Below are 15,586 nucleotides of genomic sequence, written 5' to 3'. Positions count from 1 at the left end.
TCCTAGCAGGGAGCGAGCTGAAAAGACTCAGGTACCCAGCTCCTGTATTTATACTGTGGGAACTGGGCACTTAACTCTGCAAGACTCTTTTATAAATTCTTCCTCGCATTATTTTCCTTTCTTCTGTTTTCTTTCCTCTCTTTTTTTCTCTTGCAGTGTGTGGTTTCCTTGCTTCTGTGGCACCAAACCTATTTATTTTCTCTCAAAACAGCTCAGAACAGGATAATGCTCATCACCTCTGAACTAGCACTTGGTTGCAGAGTATCAAAAAACCCCCAAACAACCCAATAACCCCCAAATCAAAACCTCACACCTGGGAATAAGGGAGGCTTTGGTTTCAGGTGCTGTCTGCTGTATTGGGATCCAGGTCTGGGATGAAGGGGATGCACTGGGTGTTGGGAAGGGGGCTTAACTTGTCACCCTTCTCTCAGAGCAGATGCTCTCAGGTAACTCGCCACTTGCACTGGAGGCATGAAATTTATACCCCACCTTCCTGACTCATGACAGCTCCGAGAGAAATCTCCCAGCAGCTCTTAATTCCTCAGCATCACTTTCCCAAGCTGTTAATGAAACAGGTTTTGAAAAGAAGAAGAGATACCTGAAATTACTTCTTTTCTTTTTTTTTTTTTTTTTTTTTCCTCCTCCCCCCGCTACATCCCTGTCTCTTGTTTCCCCGCCAGGTCTCCAGATCATCTTCCCTCAGTATTTACAAGAGAAGTTTGTCCAGTCTGCCTTGAGTTACATCATGTGCAATGGGGAGGGGGAGTACATCTGCCGGAACAGCCAGTGCGGCTGCCAGTGTGCCGAGGAGTTCCCGCAGTGCAACTGCCCCATCACCGACATCCAGATCATGGAGTACACACTAGCGAACATGGCCAAGACCTGGACAGAAGCCTATAAAGATCTGGAGAATTCAGGTAACTGAGCAAAACGTATTTTCCGATTGATTTATTTCAAACAAAATGTGTCAGATTATACCAGTTAAGAATCCTTTCTTCCCTGAATATAACGTTCCAGTTTGGATTAAACAATAGAGGGTATTGAATCCAAAAATGTGATCTTAGTCTTAAGGGAGTGCCTTTTTTTCTCTATGTACGTACAGACAAAAGCATACACCACACGTAATTCTGTGTATAAGGGAACATTTTCCATGGAAGAGTTTGTTTGATTAAAAATCTGATTTTTCATACTAAACCAGCTCAGAAGCTGTCTTTAATAGTTCTACAGAGAAACTTCCACAATATGAATGATGCAGAAATTGCTTTTCAGATTTGCATGAATGATTTATTCTGCTTTGGTGAAAGGCAATTCACAGAGAGAGAGCCCAGGCCAGATGACACCTCATTTGAGATAGAGAGGAGGAGGGAAAATGACTTTTCTCCTACAGTGCCGATGTCTGCTGGTGTGAATATTTCTCTTCTCCCTTCACTTTCTCCCAGTGTGACGCTGGAGGTGCCAGCAGAGTTTGTTCCACACTGATGCTGGTAACACCCATAGTAGGTGTGCAACATCACTCTCAAGGGCTTGAGGTAGGAGAGAGAGCAATATTATCAGTGCAGTTACATCCTTGCCTTTAGGAAGTGGTCTGCCTACCCTGCAGCCACACGGGCACGAAGCAGAACTTAAGCAAGAACTCATCCCTGCGCTGCCTCTCCTCTCTTAGTGTTAGCCAGTTGCTTTCCAACACGTTTTCTTTAATGGTTATTGTCATAACTGTCCAGGTCTCCATGTTAGGAAAGAAAAACATGAGGAAAGGACCGTCTAGCTTCATTCAAGGCACTGAAGAATTCTTCTTCAGAAGTCTTCCCAGCATCAATTCTTTTCTTCATGTTGAAGATCCCCTTAATGATTGAAACGAAGCAGCCTACGATGTTTCCTCAACGGGCTGTTGAGGACTGCTGCTTGCTTCAGTATGTGGACCCTGCTGGTGTGTCTCCTGTTGCACAGGTTCTTATGTCCAACTCACCCTGTCAACTTGGTGCTCAGCTGAGCGAGGTCAGATGGTAGTTAATGGCCCAAGGCTGATGACCATCTTGACGAGAACCCCCCCATATACTGTGGGGAGCCACAAGGCTGGGGCAGTTCCAGAAGCAGGTCAGTAGCTGAAAAGGTCAGTGGCTTTCTGGAAGTTTCTATACATTCATGGATGAGGTGGGCACACCGGGGCAAACCTGAAACGTGGGTTTCAGAGGCTTCTGCTAGCTCAGCACTACTCAAACTAGGATTACTGGCAGGGCCTGCCGGCACAGCTCTGCCGCTAGTTAAGTGTTACTAGTTGCTAGTTCTGGCAGAGGATCTTCACACAAGATGCTCAAGAGCCACACGTTGGCCACCACTCATCAAACCCCCGTACACTCCCAGGGGATCTAACCCAGGCACTTAGAAGGTGAGAGCCCTGTGGAGAGAGAAGAATTACAGTCCCACAGTGATTGTTTTACTGTTACGTTCTGTACTTGTTGCGCTTGATCTAAGCAAAGACTGTGGTAGATAATTATATTCAGTCTCCCTTCCCTTGAGATTTCGACAGAGGAAGGTGTTTTTCATTTGCCGTGTTAAAGTGACATATTGCAGTGCAGTTCTCGGCTGTGCTGTAGCCATATTCCACCCAGGCCTGGAGGCTTTTCGGGGCTAGATGGAGTGATTATCTTTATGTTTGAAGCTGCTGCATCTCATTCATCACTTTGTTGCATCATGCGTGAACTTATCCTTTGAAATGAAAGTTGCTATCACAAAAGCGTGTAGTATTAGTATTTTGCTGCTTTGTTTTAATAAATATTCCCAATAACTAGAGGATTTTCTCCATAATGAACAGCAGGAAGGAAATCTCTAATGACATCTGAAGGTTTTTCCAATAAAGTGGGCTGAAAGGCGCACGAGTGCTCTGAAAGCAAATACCATTTGCACAGGAAGCTGCTGATAGCCTAAAAGATCTATATTCTGTTTCTGATCTGGGTTGGATTCCTAGGTCAATTTGAAAAAAAAAAATAAAAATATCACGTGGGGCAAATCAAGAGTTGGTGTGATTTGGGAGAGCATCTTCAAAGTCAAGGAGGCCGCGGTGAGCCGATGCTGCTTTAATTCAGCTCAGGAGCGCTCTCGTAGTCCTGTGCTCCATTGCTCATGTGTAAATTGAGAAAAATAATGCTGCCTGGTTCTTGGCGTTTTAGTCTGGCTGGCCAAAAAATTCTGTGTCCGGACTGTGATTCTGGATCTTAGAACAGCCTTTTGATTAAAAGTCATGGGGGGGTGGTGGGTGGGTTGTTTTTTGGTTGGTTTTTTTTTTTCAGTACTATCGCTTTCTGATGAAAATGTGGTATTTCTTTTTAACTGCAAACACGAGCACCGGAGAAGTGAATGTTTCATCTTTGAAAAAAGCTTGTTTGACATGGCCGTGTCGCTGGGATGCCACCATTCTTCTCCAGAGGCTGGACCCTCTGCCCGGTGCCCACCTGCGGTGACGAGTCATTGCCAGGGGACAGCCTGCAGGGACGGGGTGACTCTGCAAAAAAGGCGGGGGGGGCACTTTGCATTATGGGAGATGTAGTCCTAGCCCCCATCAACATTTTCTCTGCAGATAAATAAAATAAAACCAAACGCAGACAGCCTCATTAGTCGCTTGGAAGTTCTCGGGGTTAAGAACGACCCATTCCCAGGAAGATACAAGGCTTAGCGCCACGCAGCCATAGTCTAAGTTGGGGCCTCCAGGGATAGTTATAAATAAATAATGAAGCAGCTATTCTTTTTGCAAAGTATTTTTTCACCCCCTTTTTTTAAAAAAAAAAAAAACAAAAAAAAAAACAACAACAAAAAAACCCCCAAACCCAAACCCATCCAGCTTTTATTTTGCTCATTTGTTTTTCCCCCAACGTTGCACTGCAGTATCAAAATGTGCACACTGCACTGAAATGTCTCCCTTGCCCGTCTCTATGAAAAATGTAGCACATTCATCATCAGAGGGGGGAAAGAAAAAAAAAAAAAAAAAAGCTTGGTCTTTTGCACAAACAGGCTTTTGAGGAAATTGATTTATAAGGGGCGGGAAGCAAATGCAAGGCTTTTACTGCTGAAAGGTACCAGGAGTAATCAGCATGGTCAACAGAAGCAATTATACATGATGATAGTTTCAGAGGACCACTGAACAGGAGAGAATCATTTTTGGGGAGGAGAAGGGCGCTGAAAGCAGCATTACAAATGGAGTGAAAACCTGAGAGATGATTAAAAAAAAAAAAAATCTCTCCGTTATCTTTGGGGAAGAAAGGAAACAAGCAGATGTCCCGTGGATCTTGGTAGTGCAATGGTGATAATTATTTTTATTAGGTGCTCGGTTTCACCATGTGATGAGTAGGACATGAACATCCATTTATCGTCTATGTAATGATGGTACTGACTAATGCACAGATATTCTTTGTTAGGCAGTTAAGCATGAACTGCAAGTTGCTGAATAATAGGAAATCTGTTATGCAAATATATATAAGCTTTGTAGAATAGGTTGTAAATGATCTGGTCTGATTTTCTCCAATGGTTCTATGGATTACTTCTTTTATTTGAAAAGATATCAGCCTTTACAAGATTTCATTTTTTGCCTTTTTTTTTTTTCCCTATTGTCCTCTTCCTTCTGAAAATGGGGTGAAGGAATTAAAAAAAAAATAAGGAAAGGAAGAAAAATAATGTAGATAACTTACAGCAAAGGATGTCTGCATTTCTTGTTGGATACCTTGTGGGGTTTACGGCAGGGCTTTCGTCCAGCTCCCTCTAGAAGCAGAACTACCACCAACCCTAGATCAGGTCGGCCGTGGTTTTGTTTAGCAGAGTCTAAAAGGAGAGATTCTTCTGCGTCTCCGGGCAGCGTGTTCCAGTGCTGCATTACCTCCAAGTGAAGAAGCTTTTCAATAAATCATTTGAACTTCTCAAGCTGCAAACTGTCTATTACTCCTTGTTATATCATCTGTCTCTAATAAGAAGAGTTTCTCTCCTTCGAATTTGTAAGTACCTTTTAAGCAGTTGTAGGCAGTAATTAGATTGCCCCTTGGCCCCTTCTCCACCAGATTAAACAAATGCAGCTCCCTCCACCTGACCTTGCAGGTCTTGGGCTCCAGGCACTTGACCACCTTGGTAGCCCTCAGCTGCGCCCTCCCCAACAGTCATCTTTAATTGGGTGTCCCTAAAGCTGGGCAGAGAAATGCAGGTGCAGCCCCAATAGTGCCAAGAAGAGGTGAACGTTAACTTCCCCGACCTACCAGATTTAGCCCAATATGCAGTTGGTCTTGTTTCCAGTGAGAACATAGTGTTGACCCACCTTCAGCATGGTGCCCACCGTAACCCCCAGGGCCTTTCTAGCAGCTGTTATTCTTTCCAAGTCTACACTGATGTTGTTGTTGGGGTTGTTCTTGCCCTGGTACAGAGCTTTGTTCTTGTCTTTATTGCACTTTATGGGGGTTTTGTTGGCTCACTCCTTGCATTTCTGAAGGTCTCAGCGTGTCAAACGCAGTTTTTCTGTTATCAAAAATTGGGTTATTTTCTACTGAGAAAGTTGGAACCATCTGTTTTTTCCATATGAGGATGTCCCAGCCCGGCAATCAGAGTCTAAGCAAACTCTACTTCTCAGTGAGGAGGAAAGGGGTGGTCATAAACAGAAACAGTACCAGATTTTCTGTTTTGTGATGAAAAAACCTCAAACCCTACATAATGTTTTTTTCATTATCAAACAAAATCAAATGGAAATAAAGTGATCGCAAAACAACATTTAACAACATATTTTTGGATCAATTAGATTTTTTTCCTTTGGCTAAAATTGACACATTTTGTTCTGACTTTAGCCCTGCAAACTATTTTACTTTATTTTCATAGTTACATAAAGCAACTCATTTAACTTCAAATGAAGTTAAATGAGAAAAAAAGAATCAGAATGCTCTTTTTAAAAAATGAGAAAGCAGGGCATTTTAACGCAATCCAAACCCTTCCTCTGGGGATTTTTTTAAAGCTTTTTTTTAGTCTTTTTTTTTTTTTTTTTAACAACACAGCCAAAGTGATTTGAGTTCAACAACAAAAGGCATTTTAGGAGCAGCTGAAAAACAATTTAAATGAGAACTCTTTAGCAGACAATGATTACAACTCCCCGCGTTTTGTTCATAACCCGTGCTGCAGGGAATTTGCTCTCTTTTTTTCTCTACCCTGTACACATTAACCGGATTGTTTCACCCCAATACTCTCCGGGTTTCATTTCCCATATGGGAGCAGCAACAGCCATGGAATTACTGAGCTTCCCGGGGCAGAATGACAGACCAGTGAATTAATGGACATCACCTTCCTTTAGCAGCGCACTGATGGCCTCGTACATCACCGCCGTTTCTCCATCCTCCTAATGAAAAGCTTCGTAACTTTGTTATAGTTTAGAAACGTCTGTATTTCTCCATGTTTTTTCTGTGTTCCAGATGAGTTTAAATCCTTCATGAAAAGGCTACCTAGCAACCACTTCCTGACCATTGGGAGCATCCACCAGCACTGGGGGAACGACTGGGATCTGCAGAACCGCTACAAGCTGCTGCAGAGCTCCCTGGAAGCCCAGCGCCAGAAGATCCAGCGCACTGCCCGCAAACTCTTTGGCCTCAGTGTCCGGTGTCGGCACAATCCTAACCACCAGCTGCCTAGAGAAAGGTACCTTCATCCTTCGTTGGGGCTGGGTGTGTTGGGATGGGTGGCTGGTGGAGCTGAGCCTGGCCTTGGACCTAAACCCAGCAGCCTGAGTGTTTGGGTATGGGGCGTGCTAACATGGAGGTTTGGGGGAAAATGGTGAAGTTTGGGAGTGGGCTGAAATTTCTGGAGGCGTAAGTAACCCTTATACCATACCTAAGCACGTTCCCATCCTTTCTGTGTGGTCTTACCTACCCAGGTGAAGGGCACCCAACTTATTCTGGAGTGTTCTGCAGACTATGGCAGGGCTGGCATCAGACAGCCAAGCAGACTAAGCTGCTTTTTAAACGATCCTGCATCGCGTACCAGAGGCTAGCTTTAAGCTTCTATTTGCTGTTAAAGTGGCCATATGGAGCACAAGATGCTTCAGCCCATTTTTGAGTTGTGCTCCTCAATGAATAAAGCCAGAGTGAGAGAGAGAAGCTTTAGTTTCCCTTGGAATAGATCACCTCTCTTCTACGAGACGCGGAGTGAACCTGCACACCCGCACTGACCAGAAGCCCAGCAGTAGTATTACGGATGGGGAGAGCAGATTTTCCATTACAGCTACAGCAGCTATTGATATCCAATAGTCACCTCCTGCTGGCTCCTTTCAGCCCTGACCTACGGCTGAGTTTAAGTTAGCTTCCAATCATTTTTGGAGGCTTGCATCCATCGAATTTAATAAACATTTCTTGCCGTTTCTTTCTACTTTGTCTGGGGTGAAGTGGCACTGAAAAAATGAGTCCAAGTGCCTTTTCTTCCCTGCTCCTCATGGAAGGGTCAGACCAAGTTAATATTTGTAGAGGAACTGTTTTTTTCACCTCCTTCATTACCTAAATATTTAGTCTCAAGAGGAAATAAACTGATTGGCTGCTGTCTCCTGTTATCATCCAGCCCCTTGAGAGCACACTGCGTTTTCATTTCGCTACTCTGCAGCTCAGCAAACTCTTCCAGGGCTTAACATCTCTTTAATTACCAAGAAATCTCATGTTTCTGGACAAAGACTTGATGGCCTTAGTAGGGATGAGGTGAAATATCTATTAAGTTTAAGAGATTATGAAAAAAAAAGTCTGGAGAACTTCCTAAAATTGGCCCGTTCCTGCCAATTGGCGGAGCTGCTACGAAGAAGCCAACTGGTGGAGGAGTCACAAGCGTGTCCAGGCATTAGTTTGAGTTGTGCCACAACCACCACAACAACGAAGTGAAGCAGCAGCGAGCAAATACCCAGCCAACCATGTTGCTGCAAAGCACTGCGAGAAATACATCTTTAGCATTTCTCGTCTATTTTAAAAAGTCAGCCACGCAGAAGGGAAGCCTCCGACTAATACTATAAAATCTGGGGGAAGGAGGGCAAAATGGGATGATGGCAGCTGGGTTTTTAACTGACTGATGTGCTTGATTTGTTTAAGTCAACACCACCAGGCATATTATCATTTCTTTTCTTATTTGTCATTCCGCGTTTGTAGCGAGGCAGGGGAGGGGCTGGGTAGACAGATGTGCAGTGGAAGAAGGTGTGCATTTCATCCTGCTTTTACGGGGCTCGGAAATACTCTAATTTTCTAATTGTTACTGTACAGAACGACAGACGCTTATCAAGCATGCCAGTGGCTTTGAAAGGATGGAAAGGTTCTATTAAGAGCAAGCCTCTCTCTTTAATACACGTAATAGTAAGCCTACTTTATATATTCCAAAGCAATGTAAAAAAAAAAAAAAAAAGAAATAGGGCTGCTGTTGATTGTCCTCAGGGAAAGGAAGAGGTGGTGTTTCCAAAAGAAAGAAAGAGTAGGGATTTTGGCAATTAGGGTGATTCTCCATGACTTTTTGCAATTGCTAAGAAGGAAAAAAAAAAAAATATATATATATTTTTATATATATATTTGCTCTGCACTGCTTTTGCTTAAAAACCACCTCTTTGCAGGCAGGTTCATTGGTTTGAAAAAGAAAGCACTCCTCGGTTGTTAAAGCTTCAACGTTGAATGAGTACCTATAGTTGCATTTTAAACCTCTGGATGGAAAATATAAATAACATCCAAAGGAGGAGCGGGGGGGGAATACATGTTCTGGGCTCCAGCCAAATTGTCATTAGTTAAGAATACATCTCGCAGCTGCTGAGAATAAAAATAGCATTTTTTACTTTGCTGTTGCATACCAAAAGCCCAAAAGTACCTCCACAGCAGCTAGGGCTGGTTGGAAAGTGAAAGACGAGTTTGCAAAGGAGACCTTGTTAATTCCCTACCTCTTTTCTTGCAATTGAAAAAAAAAAAAAAAAATCTGCCCTGCTGGATTGTGGGTTTGATTGTTTGGGTGTTTTTGTTTGGTTTGGTTGGTTTTTGCTTTGGTATGGCTCTCTAATCATCTCAGACACCATCCACAACAAGGCTGTGTCTTTGTCTCAAGGGACACCCAGCAGCCTCTTCCCCTCCCCCGCGCTGATTAATCCTGAAAAGATGACAAGTCAGGAGGAAAGAAAATTATTCATCACCTTTCTGTATAACCTGACCTCCGTTTCTGATCTGAACGCCCAACGCCGTCCTGTAAAACATGGGGTATTTTTGTCACAAGAGATGGGTCTGAAGTGGCGAAACAGCTCTGCCTGATCACCCGGTGCCCAGCGCCCAGCGCCGCCAGGGGACTGCGCGCCCCCCGTCACGACAGCAGGAAAACCCCGCGAAATCTCTCTCACTCACAGCCTTGCCTGGCTGTCATTTTTATTCTCATTTTAGTTTGGAGTGGAAGATATTAAAGTTGCATGCAAAATTGCTTGACAGTGACCTTTGGAGACATAGTTTTCCTTTTTTTAATTTCACATGCTCCGGTACTTAATACTTTCAACTGGCAGAGGTAGCAAACACCAGGCAAAATAACTTCTGCGGTGATATTAAGAGGGAGAAAGATAAACTATGACTCCTTAATGAAAGAGAAAAATAATTAAAATGGAAACTAATGGCTGCTCTGCTACTGGCTTTCAGCTTTTAAACAATGGGTTTTTTCAGCCTCCTTGGGCCCTGACATCTCTGGGTTCCATTCGCCCGAGCCTGAGCCATCGCAGGGGGGGTGTTTTAAGAAGTTGCCTCCCGTCAGCTGAAGGGCTGTGACTGGTCCTGCGTATATTCTCATCCTGGCCCAGTTGCGAGACAAAATGGGGTAATTTATACCGCATTTCCCCTCTCTATCACACTTCCCATTGTCACGTTTGTAGCCGATGCCCAGCTCTGCCCCGGATTCTGCATTTTCATTTAATTACGTCCTTTATTGCTGCCATCAGCAGATGGTGGGTAGCCTTCTTTTTTTCCTTTTTTTTTTTTTTTTTGGTCCTACTTGTGTCTCTGCTGAATGCTAAGACATATACGCGCATCCCCCCCCCCCCCAGAAAACCAACCCTCTTTCTCCTGATCTCCCACCCTTCCTCTACAAAGTTGATCCGCAGAATGGGAAAATTACTAGTTTCGATTGCAAGATATCAGATGAGACACCTTTCTCGTTTTGCTCTGCCGACTGTTAGTAAAAGAGAAGGATGGAAGGATTGCATTTTTATTATTTTTTTTTTTCCTAAGACAGATCACACCTAAGACAGCCAGGATATGGTCATCTGGCTAATTTTTATCATGTCCCCTGCTGTGTAGCCTGGCAGTCTTTATCCCGTGAACTCAATGGCATTCTCAGTGTGTCAAACCCGTGTAAAGCATCGAGCCAGCACTGCACAAATACGCTGGGAATTCTGTGCATGAGGAAACCACCCCAGAAACCACCTTTAGTCCTACGGGCAACCGTTACCACCTCATCTGGAAGCCCAGTCCCGCAAAAAGCTACAAACGTGACCACGGAGAGAGCTGTGGAAATCAGGGAAATAACGTCCTCACCTCATGGACAGGGGTAGGGATGCTGAGACGATACGTGGTGGAGCTGGACATTTCCCACCTATCTGCCACCAGCCTGCTGCCTCAGCCCTTCATTTTCTTTGTGCCACGGGGCTTCTCCCTGTCCTTGTCTTGGTAGAAATTACAGCGGGAGCCAGGGACAAAGTTTGGGGCTGCAGGAGATAACTCCCTCCAAAGCAACCTCTGATTTTCATCGCTGTCATCAAGCCCAGTCGCGGGAAGAGGCAGCCTGCAGGAGCCCTGTGCTTCCCGTCAGCAGTTCCCCCAGCCCAGTGAACCCAGCAGCCAGTGGGCGTATACTGGGGGGATGCTTCCGTTTTAGCCCATCCTCCACTTGCTCATCATCCCTCGGCTTCATGCTTAGGTTCGTGGTTAGAAGTAAAGAAAGAAGCTTTCAAGGAGGTGCACGGAGGAATGAAGGTGGACTCACAGCCCCTGAGGGAGATTGAAACCCGGAATCTGGGAGCCTTGCTAAATTCAAGTGCACTTGGCTGGCTTTCTAAACAGGAATCCCAAGGCTTCAGATGGGGTAAAAAAATATATGTCTTGCTGAAAAAGCCAGGAAAAATTCACTTCTGAGCAGAAGGCAGACTCGGTCCCCAGGGGATGGTTTTGAGAGTGCTTGTTGCTGTCAGCAACATGTTTTGCAGTCACGAGTCACGCTGTGCTGTGCTGTGCTGTCCCCTCCCTCCCAAACAGAGCTGTCCTGGAAACCAGGAGGAGCCCGGTGCACTTTTTCTAGAGACCAGGGCTGTCACCATCTCCCTCTATGGCACGTATTTATAGAGGTCACTGCCTTGCTCCCAAGCCAACCTTGTCATTTCCACTGGCAGGAGAGCTCCTGGTAGCTGTGAACAGGGGAAAGAGACGCTGTCGCCCCATACCACAGGAGGAACGTGAAAATTGTCTCTTCCCACATCCAAGACTTCAGAATTTTCCTGCTAATGCACTTCCTTTTGCCTCGCTCTGTCTCTTTTTTTTTTTTCTCCTCCTTTCACTCAGTTTCTTCCTACTTCTTTTCATTCCTGCCTGTCCTCTGTCTTTCGGTTGTCGCTGTTGTTTCAGTTTTCCCTTTTCTCCATCCCTATTCTTCCTGCCCACTGCATTTCTCTCTCATTTTTCCTTTTACCTGCACATTTTCCCCTTCTTTCCTCCTCTAGCCTTTCTGCTTCTGCTCCTTGATTATTTCTTTCCTTCCAGCGCTTTCCTCTGTTTCGTACTCTCATCCCTCCACTCTCTCCCTCCCCCTAATCATCTTGCTGTTCTTTGCTGCTGTATCATTTAATGCCTTCTTTGATACAGCCTACAGCTTAATGATTATTCGGAGGTCAGGCGATGCAGGTGCCATGAATTTCACTAATCCAGCTCTGAGAGCCTCTGTCCATAATCACTCCTCCCGTTCTACAGGGACTGAATCCTAATTTGTCATTAGCCAGTCCTCTCGCTGCAGCGCTACCGAGAACTTTTTGCCCAGAGGAGACAATGAAGTATTCATTAGCTGGGGGGGGAGGCGGAGGGGAGGGAGCAGGCGGCTGAACAAGGCGTTCTGCCGAAGGCCGCTGAGAAAGGAGTCGCTGTGCTGAGATTTCCCCGGGGCAGGGGGGGAAGAGGGGGCAGCAGGGCAACATTGCAAAAGTGGGTTATCCGAAAAGCAAACATGGGTTACGGTGTCATTCATTAGGAGTCGTTCCAGGGCTGCAGGACGTGGAGGTGAGGGTGCTGATATAGCAATTATGAGAGTGGTGGGGCTTGGGAATGGGCAAGTGTGGCTGCTTGTTAAGGGGAAAGGCTGTAAAAGGAGGTTAATTAGCCGCAGATTTTTTAAAGGAGAAGCTGTTCTAGCAGGTTCGCCTCTATGCACCCTGACTTCCACCCTCTTTTCTGCTGTTATTGTGCTCTGCACCATAAGCAGAGGTTACTCCTGGCTTTGCCCCATCCCATTACAGGTCTGGTTTTGGAGAGTGGGGGGGAATTGCCAGTGACATGGAAAAGAGTTTTCTCCTGCTAGCCTAGAAGTTATGCCGACCCGCGATGTCTGATAGCACCCCCGCCGCTGGCGTGGCTTTATCAGCTCCATTCCCATGGTTGAACTTTGTCACTGTGGCACTGATGGGATCCTTGGCAGAAGACTGTGCCAGTCTCAGCTCCTAGAACAGCGTGGAGAGAGGCTTCAGACAATTGATCCTACCATCTAGCTATTTCTTAGAGGGCTTTTGTTCTCCACCAAAGGAGTAAACAGCATAAGAAAGATTCAGTCTAGAAATAGACTGGAATAGCTCCCAGGTGCCATGGCAGGACACAAATGTTCTGAGAGCTCTGTCTCAGATATATCCCTGAAAACGCTGTGGCTCCAGTAAGATGCCAACACCAAAGACACTTTGAGGCTCTACAACGCTAATGCTTTCTTCTTCCTACCCACAGGACAATACAGGAATGGCTTACTCGGGTCCAGTCCCTGCTCTACTGCAATGAGAATGGGTTCTGGGGGACCTTTCTGGAAAGCCAACGGAGCTGCGTTTGCCATGGTGGCACCAGCCTGTGCCAGCGCCCCATCCCCTGCATCATCGGGGGCAACAACAGCTGTGCCATGTGCAGCCTGGCCAACATCTCTCTCTGCGGCTCATGCAACAAGGGCTATAAGCTTTACCGGGGTCGCTGCGAGCCTCAGAACGTAGACTCGGAGCGGAGCGAGCAGTTCATCAGCTTTGAGACGGACTTGGACTTCCAGGACCTAGAGCTGAAGTACCTGCTGCAGAAAATGGACTCTCGCCTGTATGTGCACACCACCTTCATCAGCAACGAGATCCGCCTGGACACCTTCTTTGATCCCAGGTGGCGCAAACGCATGTCCCTCACCTTGAAGAGCAACAAGAACCGGATGGACTTCATCCACATGGTGATCGGGATCTCCATGCGAATCTGTCAGATGCGCAACAGCAGCCTGGACCCTATGTTCTTTGTCTACGTCAACCCGTTCAGCGGGAGTCACTCTGAGGGCTGGAACATGCCCTTTGGGGAGTACGGCTACCCGCGCTGGGAGAAAATCCGCCTCCAAAACAGCCAGTGCTACAACTGGACCCTGCTACTGGGCAACCGGTGGAAAACCTTTTTCGAGACTGTCCACATCTACCTACGCAGCCGGACTCGGCTGCCCTCCCTGCTGCGTAATGAGACTGGCCAAGGGCCCGTGGACCTTTCTGACCCCACCAAGCGTCAGTTCTACATCAAGATCTCAGACGTGCAGGTGTACGGCTACAGCCTGCGTTTTAATGCTGACCTACTGCGCAGTGCTGTGCAGCAGGTCAACCAGTCGTACACGCAAGGTGGGCAGTTCTATTCTTCCTCCTCCGTCATGCTCTTGCTGCTGGATATTCGGGACCGAATCAATAGACTGGCGCCTCCCGTGGCCCCAGGGAAGCCCCAGCTGGATCTGTTCTCTTGTATGCTCAAGCACCGCCTGAAACTCACCAACAGCGAGATCATCCGCGTGAACCACGCTCTAGACCTGTACAACACCGAGATCCTCAAACAGTCGGACCAGATGACAGCCAAACTCTGCTAACCCGGACTTTTCAGTGGACATGTTGGTGATTGATCCTTTTGCTGTAAAAAAAATAAAAGAGAAAAAAAAAAAAAAGAGAAAAAAAATAAAAAGAAAGAAAGAAAAGTGGGGGGAAAGTAAAGAAAGGGGGGAAAAACAAGATTTGTAAAATGTAATTAATATACAAAAGAGAAAAAAAAGAGGAAATTCTTCATTTGTTGAAAACTAAACCCGTTCTAGCAGCTGTATAAAACTGTCAGGCATGTTTGTTATTTCTATAATCCGTCATAAAAGGGTAACACCTTACTCTCTCTTGACCTTGGGGGTGTCGCTTGCTAGTCCTCAGGGGCAGTGGAGTAAATAAAGGGAGGAGCAGAGAGAGGGGCAAACTTCTGTAATGAACTGTAAAGTTTTCTGCTATGCAGGTGCCAAGACAAAGAGACAAAAAAAAAAAAAAATCAAAGCAAACAAACAAATAAGAGTTATCTGTAAATGTAAAAGAACCGCCATTATTCCTATAGTGGGAGTAAATGGTTAAAGATAAAAGATATTTCTTCTGTTGAGATTTATGCCAGCTTTACGTTGAGTTATTCACACAGCCTGTGCTGAGCTTTGCTGGAGGACAGAAGGTGATGGCAGTCTCCTTTGAGAGTGAAACCAATTCCCTTTTGGTGAGAAGACACGTAAGAGGGGGGGTGTGGGTGGGTGCAGGTCTCAGGTGTCTTCACTTTGGGATTTCCACCTTGGAAGACTTTTCACCAGAGGTAGAGTCTCAGCACTTGCTGAAGAATGGGACGTGTCAGGTTCCTTTGGTGGCTTTCCTGAGCTGGAGTCCATGCCCTGCATCAGACTGCTGTTGCCTTCAGCCATGTCAGAGGTTAACGCCTTGAGGGTCAGCACCTGTAGATCCAGCGTCGCTCATCTTTAAGGTACTTCACCAGAGTCCCTAACACAGAGAAAGCCAAAATCATATGCCACTTTGATAAACCTAGACTTAAAGGCAAACCTGAGTTTGGCTTTTTGCCTCAGGTTCTGGGTTTCCCGATAACACTGGCGAACCCTCGTCACCACAAAAACCAAAGCACGATGCAAGAAAACACGTTTCCAAGGAAACCCGAAACACTGAGGGGTACACATGCCCATTTTGTTCTTTGGGGGAGGAAAAAATCCTTTTACTTTTGTATGTTTCTGTGGCTGTGAATAATATCCTTGTTTCACTTACACTTGCTTTGTCCGCAAAAAAAAAAATAATTACAGAAAACAGATGAGAAAATTTTATTAAAATACCCACAAAAGTAGTAAAAGGGAGGGGTGGGAGGGAAAAGCACGATAACGAAATCTGCCCTGAGTTTGAATTATCAAAAAAATAACTAAAAGGTGGGTAGAATTTTGTGGAGTGTGTGTGTGTGTGTGTGTGTTCATGTGTGTCTGGATTTAAAAAAAAATACATTGAATGGAATGTGTGGAGGTAGGATCAACTGAGCTGGGTGATGAGGCC

General features: G+C 45.5%; 1 protein-coding gene across 2 annotated transcripts in view; it reads left to right on the top strand.

Moving 5' to 3' along the window:
- BRINP1 (BMP/retinoic acid inducible neural specific 1) overlaps positions 1-15,304 on the top strand; it is a 90,825-nt gene extending 75,521 nt beyond the window's left edge. For both annotated transcript variants that reach the window (XM_063353066.1, XM_063353068.1), the window contains 3 exons: positions 681-917; positions 6,429-6,651; positions 12,969-15,304. In XM_063353066.1, coding sequence (XP_063209136.1) covers positions 681-917; positions 6,429-6,651; positions 12,969-14,109 — 1,601 coding nt within the window. In that variant the 3' untranslated portion in view covers positions 14,110-15,304. The remainder of the gene's footprint in view (positions 1-680; positions 918-6,428; positions 6,652-12,968) is intronic.
- The last annotated feature ends 282 nt before the right edge of the window (positions 15,305-15,586 follow it).

This window comes from Chroicocephalus ridibundus, chromosome 15 (assembly GCF_963924245.1).
Source record: "Chroicocephalus ridibundus chromosome 15, bChrRid1.1, whole genome shotgun sequence".
In the NCBI taxonomy this organism is placed as follows: Eukaryota; Metazoa; Chordata; class Aves; order Charadriiformes; family Laridae; genus Chroicocephalus; species Chroicocephalus ridibundus.
Note: the sequence above shows the minus strand (reverse complement) of the source record. Positions and strands in the feature narration are given on the sequence as shown.